Raw genomic sequence first — 26189 nt, forward strand, 5'->3', positions numbered from 1 at the left:
CGAAAAGGTCCACATAGTCTTGTTTACGTTGTTTGCGCAAATTTTCATAAATTCTCGCCTTGAAGCAAATCTTTAGAGCCCTGAGAAGATAATTCTGATTTGAATATTATTTATTTACCCATAATAAACTTTATTGCACCTAAACTAACGTACAATAGGTAGACTTACTAAACTTTAAGACGGTTGAAATCTCAAGGAACTTACTTTGCCGGGAAGGTGACATTTTCTTGGCGGGGTTAGTGTGAATTTTACTTCATCAAATGAGTCGAGCCAGTAAACACCAATTTTTTATGTATTAGTATTATTGACATCGCATTTACGTCTTAAGCGTTTACTTACTCGACTCGATTGATCAAGGAAACCACGCGCCAATTCCACTTTTTCCTTTCTAAATACATACATACATATAGTCACGTCTATATCCTTGACGGGGTAGACAGAGCCAACAGTCTTGAAAAGCTGATAGTCCACGTTCAGCTTTTTGGCTTATTGATAGATTCAATTAGTGACAGGCAGATAGCCTATCGCCTAAACAAAGAATACCAAGTTTATAAGCATACCCCTTAGTCGCCTTTTACGACATCCATGGGAAAGAGAAGGAATGGTCCCATTCTTCTTTTTTTTTATTGGTGCCGGGAACCACACGGCACTAATAAAAAAAACCCGTAGGTGGTAACGTACCGTAACCTCTCTAAATTAATAGAAAATAGTTCGAGAACATTGGCAGATGAAGCAATATTAATTTCAAAAATTTACACCAAAACACACACTACAATCATGTATTCTTTCTGAACAATAAGCCTGTTAAACCTTCGACTACTCGTAACTGCTGAATGTCGGCAACACTGGCTCTATACAACCTCCCCGGTTCCGCTCGAAAGTACTAACAGGAAGACGACGGTTCAACAGTTTCCCCTTAAAATGAATAAAGTACGTAATAGAAAATAGTTTCAGAACAATAGCAGTCATAGTAATTATTTTTTAGTCGACGTCCGTGGCTCGACATCGGGTAATCGGAGACTAAGCTATTGTTGGAAATGACGCCATGTGTGTAAACGACTAGGTACTTACCACTTATAACCTACATACTTGTAGGTACGAGATAAATTGACATCTTGTCCGCAAAGCTAGAGAACATCACGACTACATATTTCCACTTGCTACGATCCTTGCATATTTTACCTCATACAGTCGCATAAAATTAAATTTTCAAATGGATAGTCATAATATGAAATTATCAGCAGAAAGATATTAACATAAATTAGTAAATTAAAACTATATGTAGGTTAGTTATAATTCAGTTCTTGTTTCCGCCCACGACGTCGCCTTACAGACGGGAGCAAACAGTAGTGGGCGGATGGAGACACTCGCTGTGAGCTTGCAAAGTTTCAAGCTCCTTTATAAATAAATGCAAAATGACTATATTAAAAAAATTACAAGGAAATTTTGGATGTATGATTATAGTATTCGATTTGTAAATGTCCGGTTTCGAATTTGGAACTTTGTACTTTGCTGACTGATATTCAACATTATCTATAGTGAAGGTTACAGGGATTTGATCTGACAAATTGTCAATCTTCCGTTAAATTGAAAAAAAAAAAGATAACGGTCGAAACTACAGACTAGTAAATTCATTTTAATGGGTAGAGTACTTAAAACAAATGTGAGACAGCTTTAAAATTCTGTCAAAATCAACCATGCTTATAAGATTTGAAGAGAACCCTTGCTTTCTCCATGAACCCTAGTAGTGCTATTTTTAAACAAAAGGAGTCATTGGCCGATATTGTGTTTAACATGAATAAAGCCAACATAAGAATCTTTTTTGTGAAGTCTATTAAAAACTCGCATATTCTGTTTTATAAGTCGATAATCATCTTACAGTGCATAGTCATTTCACATGAACGACTGCATGCATAATAGAGTGCGTCATAAAAACTGTTCCTATAATGAATGCATCGCATGTTGGTCGAGATTTAGCGTTACTTAGAAACATTTCATAAAGAACACCAAGCTATATCCCATATGCAAAATAAAGAAATCATGTTTAATTATTATAAAATTTCGTTATTTCGCAACATTTCTATTTCCCGGTGATTTCCAATTTCTGGAATCCTCTCTAGGCTCGAGATATTTTAAAATTCGAAACCAATGGGTTTGGACCGTACGTTGATAAGTCAGTTAGTTAAGCAGTAGCCTCTTTATAAATATAGAAACCAAATTGTGACTCATATTACAAATACGCGTATAACCGGCAAATGCAGTTGTTAGCTGCAAATCCAACATTTTCCATGAAGTTAAGTTACATGCTCAAGACAGCATGCATTAGTAATACTTTGCAAATTTCAAAAGTTTGGCAAAGATTTTATAACCGGTTGCCAACCTCATATCAACCTTTCTTGAGAAATGTTGTTCATAGTTCATTTTTATTACGTATGAATTTGGTGGAAATTTCCGATTTACGAATACAACTAATAATAATATTCATACCTATTGACTTCTCGGTTAGATACTATTTATACTAATATGTATATTTCTAATGTTTTGAATTCAATAGTAAAGATAGTGTTAAAATGTTAAAATGTTGTAACACATATAAAGCAAAACCGTTTGAATGTTTTTTTTAAAAAGCAGTGAAAGAAATAATAATTATACATTTCCACATTTTTGCAACGTTACAGCAGCAAAAGCTAACTTAAGAATGCAAGAGGCAATTATAGATGAAGATGTGAATGAAGCACGTAAGGAATATAAGAAAATGAAAGATTTGGTTAAGAAAGCTGTGATTAGAAAGAAAGAAGAGTATAAAGAGGATTTTGATAAAAGGCTATCAGAAGACTTTCAGTCAAATCTGAAAGTATTCTGGAAATCCGTAAGGTCAGCCCGAGGAAATACTATAACCAGAGAGCTGACTAGGATCAGATGCCAGGATGGTAGCGTTGTGAAAGGAGAAGAATGTGTACTAAAGATATGGAAGGACTATTTTGAAAGTTTATTTGAAAAAAAGGAAGGAAATAAGAAAGATTTCTGCTATAGCGAAGAAAAAGAGAATGAGATGGAAGGCGAAATTGAAATGTTCGAAATTGTGGAAGCACTTAAGAGTATGAAAGCGGGAAAGGCTGCTGGGTGTGATAGAGTGTCGGTCGAGATGCTTAAAGCAGGAAAAGGCGTAGTAGCTAGTCAGTTGTACTGCCTTTTCAATTTGTGTTGGAGAAGCGGCCGAGTACCAAAAGATTGGTGTAAGGCTGTTATCGTGCCACTTTACAAAGGAAAAGGGTCACAGCTGGACTGCAAAAATTATCGTGGTATAAGCCTGCTTAGCGTCGTCGGCAAATTGTATGCTAAGGTATTGATTAATAGAGTCAGGAATGAAACTGATGACAAAATATGGGATGCTCAAGCGGGATTTCGAAAGGGAATGGGATGTACTGATCAGGTCTTTTCCTTGCGGTGCATAGCCGAAAAGTTTTTGGCCAAGAGTCAAAAAGTCTATTGCACATTCGTAGATCTGGAAAAGGCCTATGACAGAGTTGAGAGGAATGAATTGTGGTCAGCACTTTCTATGCATGGGGTGAGCAGTCTCTTAATACGAGCACTGAAATCCTTATATGAGGATTCGAGTGCTTGTGTCAGGATAAACGGAGCGCACACTGAGTGGTTTAAGATTGAGAAAGGCGTTAGGCAAGGATGTGTTGCGTCACCGTGGCTGTTCAACCTATTTATGGATAGCTGTTTGACAGATTTGAAAGAGTCTAAAAGTGGATTAAGGATGAATGAGTTACTCGTCAAATGTCTGCTCTATGCCGACGATCAGGTTATACTGGCGTCATCAGCGGAGGAGTTACAGGAGATGGTAAACTGTATGCATGAAGCTTTAAAAGAGAAAGGAATGAAAGTGAACGTAAGTAAAACTAAAACACTGGTTTTTGAAATGGAGAAAGAAATGACAGCATGTAATATTTTGATTGGAGGAGAAAAAGTGGAGCAAGTGAAAGAGTTTGTATATCTAGGATCAAAGTTTACATCAGATGGCAAGTACGATAGTGATATTGAAAGGAGAGTGAACGCGGGGAACATGGTGAATGGAGCTTTGCATGCCTTTATGAGCAGTCAGAAACTATCCAAAAAGGCTCGACTGGCTGTGCACAGGGGCGTGTTGGTCCCGACATTAATGTATGGGAGTGAAAGTTGGGTATGGCAAAAGAAGCACGAAAGCAGAATAAATGCAGTGGAAATGAGAGCGTTAAGGAGTATGTTGGGTGTGAAATTGAGTGACCGGATAAGGAACAGCGTGATAAGGGAATGTTGTGATGTGAAAGAAGATGTAGTTACAGGAATAGAAAAGGGTATGTTGAGATGGTTCGGTCATGTGGAGAGGATGAATGAAAACAGGTTGACTAAGCAGATATACAAGGAGAGTGTGGAGGGAAAGGTCGGGGTGGGAAGACCTAGACGAACATATCTTGATCAAATTAAGGACGTCCTGGTGAAGGGTCAGGTCAAAAGTGCCCGAAACCGCCGAGCTTGCATGAAGAGAGTTATGAATGTGGACGAAGCGAAAGAAGTATGCAGAGATCGTGGCAAGTGGAAAGAGGTAGTCTCTGCCTACCCCTCCGGGAAAGAGGCGTGATTTTATGTATGTATGTATGTATGCAACGTTACGTAATGAAGTATTGTTCTCACATAAATGAAAGTGTCTTCTGTTATTAATTACACCTCGGAGTAGAGGTGGACTGAAATAATAAAACGGGGTGAGGGCGGGCGCGCATCCCGTAATGACAGCCACAGTTGTCATCACTATTAGATGCAATACTCACGGGAAATTATTCTTACCCAAACGCTACGGTGTTTTAGTTATTTAACTATTGCACAAGATGATTCGAAAAGCGGATTTTATGTTGTAAGATATTAAGATTTAAAGTTCTAATAGATTTATTGATCATAAAAGTAAAATTAAAGAGATTTAATAATTTCCATATCATTTTTGCGAACGGTGCACGAATGGAAATGCCCTTGCTCTCTTTTTTAGTCTTTACTAGTTGTATATATGACATACATATAAAATTTACTTATTTTTGCCCCAAGTTTATTTTTAATCCTCGCTCACTTCGCTCGCTTGGTCAATAATGGAGTTTTGCCCAACTGCCGAGTACGGCTGGAAAAACAGTCCGTATGTTTTTACCCTAGTTACAAAGCATCAAACGCGAGGCTAGGCGGGAGAACACGACAGCCGCAATCAACAATAGCAATTTAGGGCTACCTGGATTTATCTAGTCGACACGACGAATCACGCTGTTAATTAGAGCGGTTTGAATAATAAAAAATAGTTCTATTTTTCTTTCACACCACAAGTCGTTAATCCTTAAATAGTTTCATCATTGTTCAGTACAAACTTTACTTTATGATAAGTAGAATAGAATTATTTTGGAGTGGTTTTGTTCTAAACAAGAATTCATTTATTAAGAATGAAAAATTTTGTATTCAAAGTAGGTACAATTCATTTATGTAGGCTGTGGAAATTTAAGTATATTTTAAGAGTCACTTCAGGGGGACTGGAGTTTACGAGATAATGGAATATAATTAAGTTAACTTTGGAAACCTCAAAAGAAGACTCGGGATATTAACCACAATAACATTGTTGATTCCATTAAGTCTTATTATTGTCTGGCAGAGACAGTAGGTTATGTTCAAATCGTGTTAAAGAAAAACAGTTAGCTGCCAGTATTAATTGATACGCTTTTCTTAAATTACTGGGGATTTCGTAAAGAAATTGAAGTTTAATTTTACAATTAAAAATATTTATTTATTTATTTAAACATCACTGCACAAAATACAAATGTATAGCACAATTGGCGGACTTAATGCTAGAAGCATTATCTACCAGTCAACCATTGGGTCTTACAGAGAACTTAATGTGGGGTTAAACTAAATAAATATATTTATACCTACACAAAATATAAAATAAAATAATTATAATATACATACATAAAAACTACAATAGATAAACAATATACATAAATAAATAGGTGCAGCGATTACCGAAATGAGTGAAAAGGCGATATTAAATACCCTCGCGACTCAAGAAAAACCTGTATACCCGCGATTTGAAACTAAAACGACTTGGCGATGTCCTGATGGACTCAGGAAGTGAATTCCAGAGCCTAACAGCCATAACGGCGAAAGAATTGGAGGCAATACCTGTACGGTGAAAAGGGATAGCAAGAGTTAACTTATTTGAAGAACGTAGGACTTTTTCGTGAGTAGAACTTAATAGTTGGAAGTCTTTTTTAAGATAGTCTGGGGCAAGCTGATTATTGAGAATGGTATAGAGCTGACAAAAAATGTGAAGATTTCTACGGTTACGGATAGAGAGCCATTTTAGCCGAGAACGGTATTCAGAAATATGATCGTACTTCCGAAGGCAGAATACAAACCTGATACAATTGTTTAGAAGACGTTCTAATTTGTTGAGATGCTCTTCAGTTAAATCCAGATAACACACATCAGCATAATCAATTATAGGCAGAAGAAGTGCATGGGCAAGCAAAATCTTCGTCTTTGTTGGAAGAAAATGTTTTAAGCGTTGCAGATAATGCAGAACACTGTAAACTTTCCGACTGGTTGCAACAACGTGTGAATCCCAATGTAAGTTGGTATCAATATGTAAGCCAAGGTTTTTAACAGTCGTACTAAATTCAATTATAGTTCCGTCAAAGATCAGCGGTCGCAAAGTGTTAATGTCAATATTATTAATCTGATAGAAACTGCCAACTACTATAGCCTGACACTTTTTAACATTAACAGAAATGCCAAATCGATAAGACCAGTCTAGAACTCCATTTAAGTTTTGATTCAGCAAATCAATGGCCTGTTCCATGTTATCAATATTGGTCTGTACATAAAGCTGCAAGTCGTCAGCATAGAAGTGATACAAACAGTTAATATATGATGAAAGCAAGTTAAATAAAAATTAAAAAAATGTATTAAATATCAATATATTATATATAGTTAAATAGAAAAATATATTAAATTTCAATAACTACAATAAAATATATAAAGGTTCTTGAAGAGCTGAATCTTACATAGGTCGATAATTAGATAATTCTCTTATAGTAAATGTCAATGACACACTATACAAAATAAGGTTATCGGCTTGCTTTAATTTATAAAGGTCGTTACAAATGTAAACTATAATTCCATAATAACTCCAAAGGACATTACAAATAATTGGTTCGTGCCATGAAAAACATGAAATATATTGAGAATCAGTTTTAATATTTAAGGCGATGGCACAATACAGGGTGATATCGATTTTTCATTAAGGTATAAGATGCGGCGGGCTTGTGCTATCGCGGTGTCGGCTTTGATGATACAAGCTCATATACCTTTACGAGTTTTACTGAAATTTTGCAAATTGTTTTTTTTAAGAATTCATCTTTTACTAGGCGATGCCTTTTGTAGGAGGATTAAGTTCAATAATTTTGATATTAATTCAAGCTAACCGAGAACTTGATTGAGAACCTTAAAAGCTGGGTTGCTTCTTAAAATCTTTGAAACTGAGATCTTAGGGTAATAACCCTAATATAATCATACATATAAACGACTCATTGAGGCAGTTTGAAGTAAAACAAGTAATTATTGAATACAAAATTCTGTTTGGTCACCTGGTAGAGAATGCCAAACGGTGTTAAGTCCGCCTTTGTTCATTTTATTTTTGTGCAATAAAGTTCCAAAAAATAAATAAAAAATATTTATTCCTATTTCTGTCTCCAGACTACAAAGCCAATTATTTCACGTATAATAGAGTTAAACGATATTCATTTCTAAAATTCTGACAATGTAATAAGTTGCAGTGAGATCTCCATTTAACAAAGCGAGAACAACAAAGAGAAGACTCTGACTAGACGCGGCTCTAAAGAGACCAACGTATACTTTCGGAGACAATAGTTTGTGGAGCACCCAACACCGCTTGACGGACAAAAGATCCATCTCAGTGGCCTTTTGGCCGCCGGCTAGAGGTGGACTATGGAAATCAGTTTAAAAGATTATGATGGTGATTTAATATATTAAAGTATGTCAATATATGTCGTGGTTTTTCTTGGCGAGCATATGGTGGAACTAAGAAAAGATTTTCCGAAATTTTCACGGGAACAAATGGGCGGAGCCGTCGGCGTGTTCTAGTAAAATTGATAACAATGATATTTGAGAACAAGTGACTTAATGAGCATACAATTTTAGAAATAAGAATCTTACCAGAATGTTATTCAAAAAATTAATTAAGAAATGGTTTAATAATCACGAAATATGTATGTTGTCTTGGTATATTTTAATTGAAAATCGATAAACTCAATTTAAAAATAAAGTGAGTGTTGACATCAATTTGAATAATATTGATAGTAAATTTTCTAGTACAAATGTAATAATTTTTATTTCAATTTTTCACCTTAATTTTCTTCTACTGTCGCCCGTGACTTCATAAATGTTGTCTCTATTTTTGACTCTCGGTCTTAGACTTTCCACTACCTATTTCTAAAAAATAGGCCCAGCTGCTAAGCAGTGAAAGGATAACAATGACAAACTTTCTCATTCATTAATACCGTTCAGTATACAAGTGTTAACACATTCCTATTCGGCGCATGTAGGTAGTTGCCATACAAGAACCTTATTGTGCCCTCAGTCGTCCATTTTACGCTTTAGTAATTCTAAAATCAACCAATCTTATTATTACAATGAAGAGCCATAATTATTATGTCAAGTGAGACAGTAAATTATCTATATGCCCCGACGGTGTTAACGGAAATTAAAAAATATTTTATTCGCTTAGCGCAGTAAGAAATGAATTTCTCATTTCTTTTAAAAGAGAGTGTTTTAACAGATGTGAGGCAACGTGTATGTGTAAAATTAACACTATGTAGGATAAGCAAATTTTATTCCAGTTTGATTACTAGCTCTTAAGTAAAGTTCTGCCGTACTTAAAAGTACTTAAAATATTACGAATGCTAAAGTAACTCTTTCTTTGCCTCTTTGTTACATATTCTCAAAAAAATGTTGTGGGGTGGGTATAAATGACTATTAAATCTTATGAATGAATAAAGGCGACCTTTTATCGCGAAATTCCTTTCAAACGAAGTTGCAGGTAGTGTTGCCCAAATGCAAGAACAAGACGAGACTTAGCCAGTCTTGGTCTTGGTCTTGCGCCAATACACCTGGTCTTGGTCTTGGTCTTGGTCTTGCGCTCCCAGTCTTGGTCTTGGTCTTGGTCTTGCAGCAAGAGTCTTGCAAGTCTTGCAATTACCTATTAGTCTATTACTATTTATTAAAATTTACTTTAAATCTTAGAAAAACGTATTAGAATTGGAACATTGTGAGCTTGAATTAACATAGCCATAGGTAAAGATCAAGCAGATTAATAAATAACTGAAGATTTGATAAGAAATTCGAAAAATCAACTGACCTACGATATATGTCGTTTTCCATGGAAGTAACTGTTTCTTAATAAACATTTATGATTTATAAGCTTACATTTGCTAAAACATGTAAAAAAACAAATTAATTACAATAACTTGACTGTATTTTAAAGAACAATACTTATCTGTCTAGAAAGAGATTGAACCCTCAACTTATAAGAAATTTAATAAAAGAGTTTAAGGTTTTATCATTTATTTGAATAAAAAATAAAATACAACACAAATCAACAGCTTAATCATTAGGTTATGATACTTTATATCAATTTTTTGACCAAGAATTAATACAAAGTAATCATCTGGCTGACTCATCACTTAACCTATTTCTATGTTTTCTAATTACTAATGATGCTTTAGAAAATAACCTCTCAGCAGGTACTGAAGTTGCAGGTATTGAGAGAAAATCACGGGCCATTTTCGATAAAATCGGATACTCTGTCTCATGCGTCCTCCACCAATCTAAAATGTCTCCCGAGCTGGCAGTTCTTGGTTTTCTCAGGTACTCTTCCAACTCGTCTATCACTAAGCCTTGAAGACAAGATCCAGATGACGTCGAGGGACATTCATAAAGTTTATCAAAGTCTATTACGTCTTCATCTTCATCAAATACTTTATTTTCTTTTTCTGGTAATTGCAGAGATTTGTTCAGTGAGTGTAGACTTTTATATTCTTCATAAAGTTCATTGAACTTGCGCAGACTTTCTGTTTTAAGTTGCTTCCCCCACATTGGTCAAAAGTCTGAGCCTTATGCCTTGGGTCTAAAATTAAAGAAGTACAATAAATCCAGTTGCTCTTCTTGTAATGTTTAAGCATTTTGTCTCGAGCTGCTTGGAAAGCTAGAATGAGCCTTTCATCCACTTCAGATCGATTATAGATTTCTCATCTAACTGTTTTACCATGGATTCAATTTTATCTAGCAAGAGATTGAATGATACAATGACTAGCGGTAATGTAACATATTTGTCTCCACCAAGTTTTGTACTTAAAAGTTTAAAGTTTATTAGAAATTTATGATTATATATATAATTTTTCGAGTACCTGCCATTCATTAGCTGTGATTTGAAAATTATTTAATTCAGTGACAGAACTGCACAATATGTCAATGCCCGCTCTCACTTTTAAACCAAATCCAATCATATCATGTGTGGAATTCCATCTCGTTGGACAGTCAAGAATGGCATTTAGATTTGATGGCACGCCAGCTGCTTCACAAGCAGACTGAAACTTCTTCTTCACTATCTCACTTCTTTTTATTTTACTGGAAATACTGCGTAACTTTGTTACAGATGTACGCGAGTCAGCTCTCCAGTCCAGTTTTTCATATTCTTTGATACAGTTTTTTGCGTCTCATAGAATTCCTAAGCGTACCTACCTATACACCGAACTGTTACACCTAACTACTCAGTGAAATAGCGCTAAGTCCAAGCTGCAAGACGCAAGAGTCTTGCAGGCTATGTCTTGTTCTTGCTCAAGTCTTGCACGGTCAGTCTTGGTCTTGGTCTTGCGCCAATACACCTGGTCTTGTTCTTGGTCTTGGTCTTGCAAAAACGCAAGAACAAGACCAAGACTGCAAGACCAAGACTGAATTTGGGCAACACTAGTTGCAGGACTATATTATATGTAATACAAGAGATTAAAGGGTAAGCATTGTCTACTTGTCTCTATAAAATACGAGTAAATGTTATCTGTGGGATTGACAAACGAATAGCAAACCTTACTAATAATATCACGAGTTTTATTTTGTTTAGTTGCCTTCTACACCAATTCCGGAAAGAGTTGCTGAAGTGCCGGGTATCATACGGCCAACATAAGATACAAGATAGACAACCAAGATTTTTAATCTCAATGCAAAATAGAAAAGACAGAACAAAAGCGAAACGTGGCGTCTGCACGGAGCTTACATTTTGTGATGCAAAATACAGTGCAACTCGGAATTTCAACTATTTTGTTTAAGTGGATTCAGTGATTATTGAGTGAACTTGTTTTTTGATGATATCGAAGCTATGCGGTTTTTTAGTTTTGATCAATATGTGAGGTGAGATATGGATAAAATATCACAGGGTGCGCTTGCTACAAAATGAGATCAAGATTTTAGTTATACTGCCTCGACGGTACTTGTTTTTGTAAGGAATACTTATATGAACATTATATCTCTTTTTTGACCTGACCGGGAATCGAACTCAGGACCTGTGTTTACTAACTTTATAAATTTAACATTTTATTTACCAAAAGCTATAATATTTCTACAGATTTTCCCAAACAATCCTTTAGGATCCATTTCCGTTTTAAATTATAGAAGTAATTTCAAACTGCCTTCAAAGTCCCGAGTTAATTTGAAATTCATACAATACTTTAGGCTTAATTGCCAATAATAGGAAATGAACGACGTCTGTCCAACTCAAAGCAATTAAGTAAATAAGATTATTAATAAACGACTCCAAATCAATATTCTATCAACACCCCGGCGTCTAACATTTAATGAGGCTACAGAATTTGTACATAAATTATTATAACACAAACAACAATAGCTTGAGTTCATCAATTTACATAAATTAAACCTACGTAAACAATGCATAAATTATACATTTTATTGGTACCAAAATAATTAACCATACGTTAGTATAAAATTAAAATGTCAAATGTGGGCATTTGTGGGCCAAAAAATGTAAAATATTTATGATAGTAAAACATATTTTCACAACATATATTATTGTATTGTCACCCATATTTGTATCTAGACTTCATAGAAAAAAAAATACTAATTTAAAGGGATGTTTTTCGTAGCTTCGTAGGGATGTCGTTGTATTATTTTTCGTAGCATCGTAGGGATCGTAGTATTATTTTCGTAGCATCGTAGCGACGTCGTAGCATGACTTTCATAGCATCGCAGTGACGACATGATAGGGATTATTTACGTAACAGCTAAATTCATTAGATCATATTAGAAAATAAGTGGGCACTTTGTGTGCTATTTCCGTATATTATACAAAAGAAACTTAACAAAAAAATCTGTATGTTAAAAAGAGGAACTGACTGACAGAACAATACACAGCATTGTTTGAAGTTGTCCATGTAGGTTATTGTGGTACCAGGTACCTTATGTGGTCTAGGGTTGCACTAAGGGATGATTATCATGATTATGTTTTACGCAAGCAGAGCCATGAGCGTACCCTAGTATAGTTTCTTCCTATGGGAGTCTCAAAGAATATATTTCTACAGTTTACTTAAAAATTGCATTTTGTGAGCTAACAACGTGAATCCGGGCTATATTTTATGACCCAGGTCGGTAACTGGACAGGTATAAATTAATTTTGGTTTAAGCTGGCTCAAATTTTATGAATGTGCCTGCGTAACTATGTTACTTTCGTAATGTAATGAGGCTTATTTGCTGATGTTTATGAAAAGTGAAACGCTTTTAAAAGGTGTGGGGTATGTCTAACCACAATTATGGAGGTTTTTACGTAAAAGACTCGCGACTGATCTTCACAAACTTAGCAAGAGAACCTTAGTCATATAAGATCATGGTTACACATCTAGTTACCGGGCTGTTTTCCTTAGTACGATATCATTAGTCATAAATAAATGTAAGTTAGTAAATGTGCACAAAATATTATTTACTCAGAAAAGTTAAGTATCCAAGTTATTAATGACATATTCGCAGATGGATATTACACTCTGAAACATATACGCTTTTAAGTCTCACATCTTAACCACTCGAGTACCGATGCTTCCCAAGTATGAACAAGATTCTACGTCCTGGCTGATTTTACATTCTGTTAACTTTTTTTATGAGGAGATTTAAATAGTGATAAACCTATCACTTGCCATCGCCTCAAATTATACTCGCAGTTTATCAAGGCTTTTTCCCTTGATTGGTTTTTACAATCTGCAAGTTAATGTATATAAACATAAGTTAGCCAGTATGTGACTATTTTATTATATGTCACTATTTTATTATTATTTTGCCGTCTCACAAAGAGCTAAATTTGGCCTGTGTTTTACAGCTTAGGGCTATGCAGAACAGAAGTCAGCCCTTTAGTATAGATAGATAATGAATGAATGTGTTCGTATATATTAAGCAAAAATAACAGTGACAATTATATACAACTGTACCCTAAAATGATCCGTTTTTAATTTCATGCAGGTGTCACTTACATACATCAGTGATTGGTTAAAAAAGGAAAATATTCATTTTTTGAGAAAAATATATTTATTTTATTTTTCTCCTCGTTAAGTTTACTATTCAGAAATTGTGTAGTATAAAATAGAAATAAAAATTCATAAAACTTAACCGACAAATTCCGAACCGACAAATTAAGCGATAAAATCCTGAGAAATACTGGCGTGTATGAAATGACCTAATTTCCCACCACTACTTAACTTTCCGGTTCTATATTTGTTTAGTTCATTCAATTAAAAATACATAAACAGAATAATTCAGTGGTTTGTGAACAAAGCACAATGTAAGAGAGACATTAAAGCCTTATTTTAAGTTAATACGAGTATAATACGCAAAATTACTAGAAACAAAAATGTATTTGTATCTATTTTGGAGCAAAGCACCAATGTGGAGAAAATAAAAAAGTACGTAGTTCAGAAGAAGAAATAAACTTTTTTTAACTTTATGAATTAATGATAATTATTATTAAGATTTCTTTGAAAGTACTCAACATGGCTTTACATCTTTTTGGAAGATTTTTATTCATCAAAATATCTTTTGGTTTTCGTAGCGTGACGACATTTACTTGGCAGGTCGCGTTGTGTGTTTCTCATCAACTTATAAACTATTAATTAACATGTTGTTTTTTAATTAACAGTTTTCTATTTAGGGTTTCTTCTTATTACTTAAATTATTCAGCAGCAATGTCGTGGGCAAAAAAGTTACAAGAATCTACTGGGTTATGACGTCACGCAAACGGAGAAACATTTATTTACGAATGAAAAACTTTCTAGATCACTGAAAAATTTGATGCGAGTTTGAAATAATCTTTAACAAAAAAAATATATTAGTTAACGGTTTAGTTAACTAATGGTAAATACTAAAACTTAATTTCTCATTCAATTGCAAATTATTGAATGAAGATATAAATGAAGAAGATAAAAATGTTACAATGAGACACACGAGACTGCCCAAATTATAACTAAATCAATATTCCAAATATGGCAACAGCAAACGACGGTCTGGGCTTGCACAAAGGTCAAATGTTTAAGAATATGAAATGATGAGATCGGGACTCGAAATATACTTCTAAATTAGTCACGACTTGGCTGAATATAAGATTTATAAGCTCTTTATAAGTAGAACAAAAATTAAATTATGGACATCGAACTCTTTTATGTTGTAACAAATAATAGATAATATAAACATTCGTATATCTAAACACAAAGTTGATTAACTGATTTATCAACGCATAGCCCAAACTACTGGACTGTTAGGTTGAAATTTGGCACGCAAGTAGTTATTATGATGAAAACCGCTAAGAAAGGAAGAAGGGAACGGAGATGAGAATGGGATTTTTCGTTTTAATAACTTTAAATAATTAAATAAATCTTTGTTTCTCGTTCAATATTTTTTTATCAAACAAATTTTATTTCAAACCAAAGCAATAATTAAGTTAATTGTGTACATATCACAAGAATATAATAAAGAATACTGGCTGTCTGTTTGATTGACATAATCAATGCACAGCCTAAAGGCTCTAGAAACTTAAAATTTGACATTAAAGCTTATTAAGTGGGTGCACTAAGAGATGATTTAGAAATTGACAGACATTTATTGCCTTAGGCGGGCGGAGTCGCAAGAGTCTAGTATCACAGTAAAAGTAGGTTTTCACAATAAGTAAAAAATACGCAGTTTATAAAAATAAGATTTTTTTATTTTAACTGTTTGTTAAAATAAAAAATCTTTTAAAACTCGACACATATTATTTTTTAAAACTCGACACATATTAACATTTAATATTTTTCTCTAACAAAATAACATGCAGGTTAAATTCCACTTACAAAAACCGGGTCACGAAACGTTATCAGCCCGCTAATGTTTTCCTTTCACCGTCTAATCAATTAAGTTAATTTATTCAAAATTATTTCCACAAAATGTATTGAGATAATCGTGTCAAAATAACAGCCCGAGTTTTCCGGAAAGCAATGGAAAGCTTTATGATACTTATTAAGTTGTTTGGAGAACAGTCGTTATTTCTAATGATTTGTTAAATCATTTAAGGTCAGCCGATGGCGTAGTAGGTCAGATAGAGCTGAAGCAGGCAATCGTTTTGAGATGTGAAAATATTTTGCTTTATCTGTTAACTATCCAATCCGAGACGTTCTGGAGAAAGATCAGGTCAAAAGTACTCGAAACTGATATGTTATTATTGTAAATATTGAAAAGTATTAGTAGTATTTATTTTATATAAACTTTATTGTACCTAAAATAATGAACAATAGGCGTACTTATGACAGTGACCTTACACTAGTTTCGAGACCTGTCTTCACCGTAAAGGATAAAGACGTAACATGTCTGTATGTTTAAAAATAAAACTTGAAAAAAATGTTATATGTCAGATAATAGAAAAACATCAAAAAACATGGCCAGTTTATTTTCACATCTTCTTATGTTAAATTAAGTTCACGCGTCCCTACACTTGAAACTAGATTTATCAATATTCTACTAACGTTTTGTCCTCAATATTTGTGTAAGGTGATAAAGCCGCCATACGTCTATGCCATAAATTTTGTCGCCATATTAGAATTGACAGAAAAATACATGTCAGCATAAAATGATAAAGTAGGGTAGCCAATAGCCATGCTATAATGAGCGATATGATTTACTGCTTTGATCAACGAAAATTGGTGGTGTTTTTTAAATTTGTTATGTTTTTCGTATATCCATTTTATTTTAAATTTGGCCTGAGTCATTAAATTATTTTCATTCCTTGTGAAAATGTTAAAAGGGAACATTAGGGATTTTCATTTGGTCAATCAAGTGATGAAGAGTCATAGGGGTTTGTTATGTCTCATAAAATAGGCGATGGCAGGGCAATGTTTAGTATGATGATATTTGTAGCCAGGTTGTAGCAAGCCTGTAAAGACTTAATTTGCATTTTTCATATGCATAATTTCAATTATTGGCCGTGACGTCATAATTATTATTCACACTGCTAACTGATTCGCATCCCAGAAAACTCCAAGCCTTAGAAATATTGCACAGTTGATTACTGCTGTCGTCGAAGAATTAACGAAGTTTGCTTTCCCGATGTTATCGAGTTTGTTCCCGTTTCGAGGATTTCAGTTAAACAAAAACATTAATAATTGGATATTCATTCAGTGGCAGTTGAAATAATTATTTTCCGTTAATATAACTTTTAACCTTTACAAAAGGTTTACTCGCAGCCCACAACATTTGGTTGGAACCATTATAAATTCGTTAAATTATCTTGTTTATTTTTAAATACAGGACGGGGATTCAGCTGTTTTAATAATAATCAATTATTAGAATTACTCCTTGGTTTTTGCCTTGAATTGAGTTGTTTTAGGAAAGTTGTTTTAAGATTTGAGTTAAGAAAAAGCTTTTCAATAAGGGACTAATTTATCAAATTTTTACACTCGCGTCTCCGTCCGTATCTTGAAAAATCTTGTTAATTTCTGTTCCAACGAAAATCCTTTTTATGTGCACCCCTACATAGACAACAAACTGATCTAATCAGTGAATCAATTAAAATGTAGTAGAAATATCCAATATGACATATAACATTAACCTGTTGACAAAGATTACTGAATCGCATGCTGGAAGGAAGTCACGCACGAACTGTAACAAGACAAAATGAGGAAGTCATGTAGGTAATGCTATTTCTATCCCCTTACGTGATGAAACAAAGCAAATGTTCTTTTGACATTTAAAGCCCATAGAAGACTATATTATTTCATTTTGTGTAAAGTAACGTGGGAAAGCTCTTTTAGTCTTTTCAAGACTGGTGGTTCTGTCTACCCCGCAAGGCATAAGAAAGGACCATGATTCTGGTTTGGGTAAGTCAAAATCTTTTTAATTCTACCCTATTTGTATATACTCGTATATAACACTGTATTTATCTATATAAGAATTTATTATAAAATAAAGTATCGTTGAGTAAAAATCTCGTAACACAAGTTTTTTACTTACTTCGAGGCTCAATCTGTATAATTGGTTTCGTATATTGGGTATTTATTTGTATTATTTATTTATTTTACTTTATTTACACTTGCATATTTAAATGGACTTTATACTTAATAGTATAGGGTAAGTTTATCCGAAATGGGACAATGATGACGGCAACACAATTTTCTTGATTAATTTATACGCAAATTGTATTAATCATAATCCCGGAGAAAGCGACAGCCCCTAGCGATTCCCAACGCCTCGGTAATCTACTTTAAGTTCGTCCAACGACTCATCCCGATTGCAGCCATAGTGTTACTAATCTTCATAGAGTGCACAGGTCCTACTCCTTGCGTCGCATTCCTCAATGCTGTGGGACGTCATTACCCTGTTAGCGCAAGAAAGTATGAAAGTTTTCAAGGTCAGCCAAAAAAAAGAGGTAACGTTCAGCTATAGGGCTCAATGATGAAATTGTATTGATGAAATATTATGTATAAAAAGAAACTGACTGACATTATCTACGCTTTATTTCAGAGATTTGAAATTTGCCAAGTTGGTATCTAGCAGTGTACTTAGAGAAGATTACCCGGAATACTCATTCCCACGAAAAAGCGGAAATTAAAGAGATTTTTTATTTAAAGATGGTTGCCTTATAAATAAGCTATAAAAACTTTTTGTTTGTAAATTTTTGAATTCACAAGCAAACATAAACAATTTTTTTATTTTTTTTATTAATAAATATTAATTCAAATTCGATTGTGCGCTATTCAAGGGGACATTGTTATACGAACTCTATATTACCAACTTATTGGATTTTCTTAAACGATTTCAGTTAAATATTCAGCCCGCAGCATTTGATGGTTAACGGTGTTACGGAGTCAAGAACCTTAGGAATTGATCAACCCTTTGGAAGTAAAAATAGGAACTTGTTTCATGGTTATAGGTATATATCATGTAGCTCGACGCCATCAGTTAACACAATTATCATAACTTTTGTTAAAATGTAGAAAAACCGGGTGTATAGGCCGTTTGACCAGACTCTGAGTTTTATCTCAAATTAATGTTAGGACCTCAATTGGGACCAGCGTAACATGTTAACCAAGTACGGATTCAACTTTAATTTTACAATTACGTGAATCAAGCTTGAAATTATCTTCACCAAATTCAAAATAGCTTAACAAAAAATACCGTGGAAATATAGTAATAGGGGGTTTTATTTTTATATAAAAAGTATGCTTGACTTAATCAGGTCTCGTCTGGTCTCGTCTATTTCTATTATATACAAATAATATGCATTCTTTACTAAAATAGTACGGAAATTGACGAAGCAACTACAGATAAAAGTAATTTTTCGTAGTGTTTCTTCGATTGAATTTCAATACTCAAAACAATATCTTTTAGTGATTCTATTCGAGTTCAATTCGTGTAGTCTATTGTCGTGTTGAAATGGCGTGCCATCAAAAATAGCTACCTTGTGTGGCACGCAAGGGATAAACTTAATCATATAATGTTTTTATTTTTCGCGGAAAATAATACCACATTGATTTTTAAAACGAACTGTTTAAAGTTAGTGTATGATTATTTTCCTAGTAAAATTAACATTATAAATTTTGTTTTTATTCAAGCGAATGTAGTGTATTTTACAACTTGTTTTTTCAGTCTTTTCAAGTCTGTTGGCTCTATCTACTCCTTTAGAAATAAAGACGTGATTATGGAAGGTCTTACAGGGTGGGTGTTTTTTCTGGAAAAGCCCGACCCTGACGATTTAAGAATCCGTTGGAACTAAGTTTCCGCGATATAGGATTTGTAGCTTTTGTGGCTTGCAAAGTATCTATATATACTCACAATCTCGCTAAAAACGTAAGGACATTTTTTGTTCGATATTAGTCTATTTTTTATCTTTATACATATAAGACTTCATTTACTGACTGACTGTCAGACAACGCACAGCCCAACTGGATTTCAGCTATACAGCACAACAACCGCTAGGACTAGAAACTTTAAATTTGGCATGAAGGTGCCTACTTCTTGGTCTAGGAACGAAAGTTTACGGGTTTATTTATATCATGCGGGCGGAGCCGCGGGCGCACTCTGGTCTTGTAGCTAAAAAATTAATAGGTATATACAAATATATACCGATATATTTGTATATACCACCCACTGAAATGATTATTAAAGAGAATGCAATCACCGAATTACCCGCTCAAAAGATATACTATAAAATGAATGTAGTAAGGTTATACAGACGTAGATATCCGGGGGATTTTCAAAAATTCCTACGCCATGATGGCCCGGGTATAAAACTCGTGGTCGTTCAAATTTTACATAACGTAATTTATATCTATTATTAATAAAAATTGCGCTAACGACCTGCTATACTTTATGTTAGTGCTTAAAACAGGCAGTTGCACTATTAATTAAAAGGACTTTCGTCCTGTTGATTTTAATATCGCGTGTTGTTGGATGAAAAATGTTCAAAAAGCTTTTAAAAGCACTATAATTTAAACTTTACTGCTTAAGAATAATAATATTTTTCGAACTTAATGTTTTCACATCTGAGAATAATAAATTCAATATTGATTGTAAATCAGTTAATTACTTCCATTAGCAGAATTGTAAATACAGATAATTATCGCCTTGCTTCACTATTAAAGTAATTAGTGCCTATAAAAGCGCATTAAATGAAATGTTATTCGAATTTTATACGTAATGGATTCAGGATTATTAAGCCATACAGCTGAATGAAAGAACATTGTTTTTGCTTATATAAATCAATAAAAGCTTTATTCATACATATCATCTTAAGTAGTACATAATATCTTGAGTAGACAGAGACTAAATCTTTCCAGTTGCCATGATCTTTGCGCATAGTTTCTTTGCATTAACATTCAGCCAATAAATACAAGCTTCATAGCCTACTTATTTAAGTAACACAAAATTGGCATAAAATGAACTTTGAAACAAAAGAAGGAGAAATTGAGATTGGAGATTAGGCACAAAATTCTCTATCAATTTTTATTATGAACAGGCTAAAATTGGAAATAATATTGAGTGATATGAAATAAAGAAGACTCTGTGGCGACATCTCTACGCCACTCGCCGCAACATCAAATCAAACAACTACTGTCAATCATCTCGAAGAAATTGACGCGCTCAACCAATAGCAGCGAAGTATCTAGAACGCGATTTCAGAGATTTCACGGATTGGAGCTATATATACAACCTCCGACACAACATCGTCGGAGCCGCGGTTCCCCAGGCATAACACCTAGCCTGGCGGAAGATCTTCCCTTTGGTGGCGGTCGAGCCGAATCATCGCTCCCGCTACATTGGTGACCCCGACGTGATTGGAAGCAACCTTCTCCATCATCAATCAACTCCAATCCTCAGCATCACTCCTCACTCTGCAAGCAGTCTCACAGCAAGCCAGCAACTGGGTATCGCAGCAGGTCCATCGCAGCCAACTCAACGAGCTTCCTGGTCCTGTCTCCACCCGCACTCACACTCATCGACTTCAGCGACCGACGCATCTACCGCAGCCCACCCTTGGATCTCTTCGACGGCCGCTCTTCTCTCCAGCGTGGCAGCTCTGCACGACTCCTACCGGCGCCAACAACTCGACTTCGCTCTCTACTGTCTCGACTCACCGCAGACTACGAGCAACGCAACGGCTCACTCCTGAGTCACTAGGACTTCGAACAACTTCCGACTCACTGGAAGACAACTGGCACTTGCAATCTACAACTAAAGCACAGATTGCACAGCAAGATCAAGACTTCAGACCTCCGGTCTTGGGGGGGAGTACTGTGGCGACATCTCTACGCCACTCGCCGCAACATCAAATCAAACAACTACTGTCAATCATCTCGAAGAAATTGACGCGCTCAACCAATAGCAGCGAAGTATCTAGAACGCGATTTCAGAGATTTCACGGATTGGAGCTATATATACAACCTCCGACACAACATCGTCGGAGCCGCGGTTCCCCAGGCATAACACCTAGCCTGGCGGAAGATCTTCCCTTTGGTGGCGGTCGAGCCGAATCATCGCTCCCGCTACAACTCCACTACCTACACGTCTAACATATAGACAACATCCAATTTAGGCATACCTTTCACAAGACTTTGACCCAAAGTGTAGATCTATAGGTCCAGAAAAGGCTTAATCAAGCGCACAGGTACACTTCGTATATATTGTAACGGGATTGCCGAATATTGTTCTGAGAATTTAGTTTATGGAATTAGTTTATTGGAAATTCTGGAAGCATGAGGTTTATTATTGGAAAATACAGACACTGGGGTCACAGAAATATTCGAAAATAAAACATAATAAATATAATTATAAACATACGAGACACTTTTTAAGATATAATAAGGATAAGCTTTATGTAAATATTCTTCTTTATTTGATTTGGTTTGATGAAGTAAAAAAGGGTGGTCACTTAGGTGAACTACTTTGGTGTTAAACAAGTCAGTAAGGAACAAAAAGATATAACACCCTGCCTTAATACTAATTTTCTTTGATTATTTTAATTTCCGAAATAAACGGCACATGCAATCTCATGTTACTTTTAAGCCAAGACATTTAAATGGATCATTTAAGATATGTTACTATTTGAATCTTAATTTCATCATTAAGCCGTACAGCTGAATGTGTTTCCTAACAGTCTTTCCAAGGACAGTTTTCTCAGTTTTTCCTGTAAAGAATATAGACATGACTATATGAATTATATAAATAATGTCAAAAATTAGGAAGGTAGGAGGAAAAAGGAAGGAGTTATAATTAAAAAAGAAGGGGATCCCCTTAAAAAGTTCTATTTAGGACAATATTGAGTACAACAACAAGAAAAAAGCCAATTTAGGCAATTCAACTTCCATACAAAGTTTTTAATCCCATCCCTGTGTTGACCACAAGGGATTTTAAATTAGGAATGTTTAAATAATTAAGTTCAGCATCTCGTTTGCGCAACATGAGGACGAAAGTAATTTTGAACTTTTGGAATCGAATTTCACAACAAAACTTTAAGCTAAGTACCTCTTTTTGTTCCAGTAGCTAACCTTAAATATACATACATATATATACAAATATAGTCACGTCCATATCCCTTACGGGGTAGACAGAGCCAACAGTTTTGAAAGTCTGATAGGCTATGTTCGGCTGTTTGGGTTAATGAAAGAATTGAGATTCAAATAGTGAAAGGTTGCTAGCCCATCGTCAAAAATCCCAAGTTAATAAGCCTCTTAGTCGTCTTTTACGACATCTATGAAAAAGAGATTGAGCGGTCCTATTCTTTTTGTGTTGGTATCTTAAACATATTTAGAGAAAATGAATAGATCATTGCCTCTGTGATTAAATGGTCTACGGTTTGCTATATGATTATGATACAGGGGTCTTAGAGTCAGTTCTAATCCTCATTCTCTCAGTAGGTTATGCCTATTTACTTAAGAAAAGTTAGTTCAGCTCAGTTTTGTCGATATTTGAATCTCTTAAATAACTCAAACTCAATTCTATCATTAAATTCTATCAGTCTTTCAAACCTTTGGGTCTGTCCACACCGCAAGGCATATAGATGTTATTGTACGTATGTATGTAGAAAGTGTTATTTCAGCGGCTATAATTAAGCACTTATTTGACGAATTCTATAACAAAGTTACGAGCAGAGCAGTTTAATTCACGTTTCGTTGCCATCGGCTCTGATTGTGGACACCGCACCAACAAACATCGCGTTTACAGATGTTGATATAATCTAACTTGATATATTGACCTTTATATGGGAAGCGAGAGAGGCCTGCCAATCAACTTGAGGCGAAAAAACATATCTTTGTGTGTCTGTAACGCGATAACTTTCGCACCTTATGTCTGATTTTAATAAAATTTAAAATGTATGTAGTATCTGTTAATAGAATATTCAAGTTCTTGTGGAAAGCGTTTTGAGATATTTACAATTTTCTAAAATATAAAATAGTTCGCGAGTTCTAAGTTTGCGGTGCACAACTAAGTAGTATAAATACTTCTGATTTTTTAACGGACGCTCTTGTCAGAGCGCTCGTGAGTGCGCAGATGCATACACGGATAGATTTTAGATGGGTGGTTAAAGCTGCCAGAGATAAAAAAAATATGTTGTTTTTAAGTGTAATAGGCAGTTAGAGACACACATGCAGGACTCGCGATCCTCTCTACAGGACTGTGGACACAATCGGAACTTCAAGAGGATAATTTTTAACACTCATGTAGTATTAAACCTGTCCTCTGTCATTAAAATAAAACTTATGTCTTTTTATGTTTAAGAGCCTTTGTATCAACCGTTATCGCTGTATCTACATTACTGTATGCCAAACATTGGCATTGCGAACTCATATTGGAATTATGAAACTCGATTCCTGTGTAAATTGACTGCAACGGAAGCTTTTACCCGTGGGTAATTGTGTCAATCTGATGAATGTAGGCAATTCTATGAAGATAAAATTATGTATACGTGTATGGCATTTTGTTTTTATAAAAAGAGTTTTTTTTTGTTGGTTAATTTTTGACGTCACGGCACATTACGTTAATAAATTTTGCGCGCGTCAATCCAACTACTTATTGGTAATGCATTTGGTTTTAAAGAAACATTTCTGTGATTACATATGAATTACCTTCTAAAATCTCTACTCCAGCAAGCGTAGATGACAGGATTCATAGAAGAGTTGACCCAGCCCAGCCAGGTCACCACCACGTTAACAATCTCCTCGTGCGCAATACAGGCTGAACATATGCCTGAGAGCAAATTCACCACAAAAAACGGCAACCAACATACTATAAACACACCCATCACTATGCCCAACGTTTTTGCTGCTTTCTTCTCTTTCGCAAACTTCGCTAATTTCCTTGACAATGAAAAGTTTTTAGGCAAATGTTTGCCATGAGTTACATTCGTCAACCGTGTTGACGACCGCGACAGTCCATTGTTCTGGAGGGCTGTCAGCGGCTCCTGATCCGCCTCTTCTGGCGTACACACACCGTGACACGCATCACTGCGTTGCCGTACTGTTCCACCTCTATGAATACGCAAAGTTAACTCTAATTCACCACTCGGCCTCATCACTTGTTTAGTACCAATCTTTAAAGATCGCGTCTGTATTGTCGCTGCACGATAGATACGATAATAAGTGAACACCATCACAAATAACGGTAAATAAAAAGATATTGTCGATGAGAATATTATGTACTCTAAGTTTTCCGTAAATGGACACTTAAAATCTGGCACTTCTTCTAATCGTACGGCGCGCCACCACGCGATCGCGGGAAAGGATATAGCACCGGAACACACCCATACCGCCGCAATAAGGAAGGCTGCTTTCCGTCCGCTCATTCGCATCGGATATGTAATAGGGTCCGTAATGGCCCAGTACCGGTCCAGTGAAATCACACACAGATTTAGTATTGAGGCGGTACTGAATAGAACATCTAGTGATCTCCACACATCGCACCAGTCTACTCCGAAGAACCAAGTATGTTCTAACACTTCATATAAAGCCGAGAAAGGCATCACCACTAATCCGACGAGACAATCAGCCACAGCGAGAGATGTAACAAAATAATTAGTTGATGTATGCAAATATCGCTCGCGAACTACAGCTAGTATGACGAGCATGTTTCCGAATACTGTCGTTAGGGAGAAAAGGAGTAAAAAAGTAACCAGCAAAGCGCGGTCTTGCAGAAGTTTGATGTACTCGTTCCAGAGGTTGAGGGACTCGTTCGTCACGTTATATGCGGAGGTGTTATCGAATGTGATGTTAAATTCCAGTACGGTATTGTAGGCGGCGCTAGGGGGATCCAAAGCATACTGTGGTCCTCGGTACGATATGTCCAGTTGGCCCTTTGCCACCAATATATCAGGAGCCGTCGCATTCATATTTTTCCTTTGGTTATTTATTCACTAGCGCCATGGTGAGTGTTTATGTTTCCCCTGTTTCGCCCGCAGCCATTTTGAGATTACGTTCTTGGCAGGCATTGTGTACTGGTATTCCAATTTCTGGCTCATGTCTCCTCGGCATATTTCACTCGACGGCAGACGCGTCCCACCACATTCTGAAACAATAACAAGAAAGTCGTGTAATTGTATGCTTGATTAAGATTGCAAATGGCGAAAGATTTTTTTTTTTGTTTCTGAGAAAACTCTAACTCTTATGTCGTACTTTCCGTGGTCTTCACATTTTATAAACCATATTTGAGGCCATAAGGGCAGGCCAAGGCATGCAAGATCAATTTACTACCTGTTAAATATTATAAAAGCTTGCAAAAAACCCCCCAGAAGCAGCCACAGCAATTATTAAAGACCATAAAAAGAATTCTTCTTAAAATTTGTATATCAAGTTCACCACCTCCTTAGTGGTCAGTTTGACAAATAATTCGGTAATAGATAGGTTTGCTATTTACCAACGGTTGACTGATAGCAAATGCCAATAGCATAAAGTTCATTTATTTTACCTTAAAACTACATTTTAAATAAATACCTCCCCAAGTTTGAGTAAGTTGAAAATCATCTATACTATAACGTTATAAAGAGGTTTGTAAGGGCAAAATTTTCGGAAATACTGAGCTAATCATGAAAATCC

General features: G+C 35.2%; 1 protein-coding gene across 1 annotated transcript in view; it reads right to left on the minus strand.

Moving 5' to 3' along the window:
* Positions 1–25486, minus strand: part of LOC106131534 (dopamine receptor 2-like) — a 36328-nt gene extending 10842 nt beyond the window's left edge. The window contains exon 1 of the mRNA XM_013330651.2: positions 24228–25486. Within this exon, the coding sequence (XP_013186105.1) occupies positions 24228–25486 (1259 nt within the window). The remainder of the gene's footprint in view (positions 1–24227) is intronic.
* Between the last annotated feature and the right edge of the window lie 703 nt (positions 25487–26189).

Source organism: Amyelois transitella, chromosome 20 (genome assembly GCF_032362555.1).
Source record: "Amyelois transitella isolate CPQ chromosome 20, ilAmyTran1.1, whole genome shotgun sequence".
NCBI lineage: Eukaryota > Metazoa > Arthropoda > Insecta > Lepidoptera > Pyralidae > Amyelois > Amyelois transitella.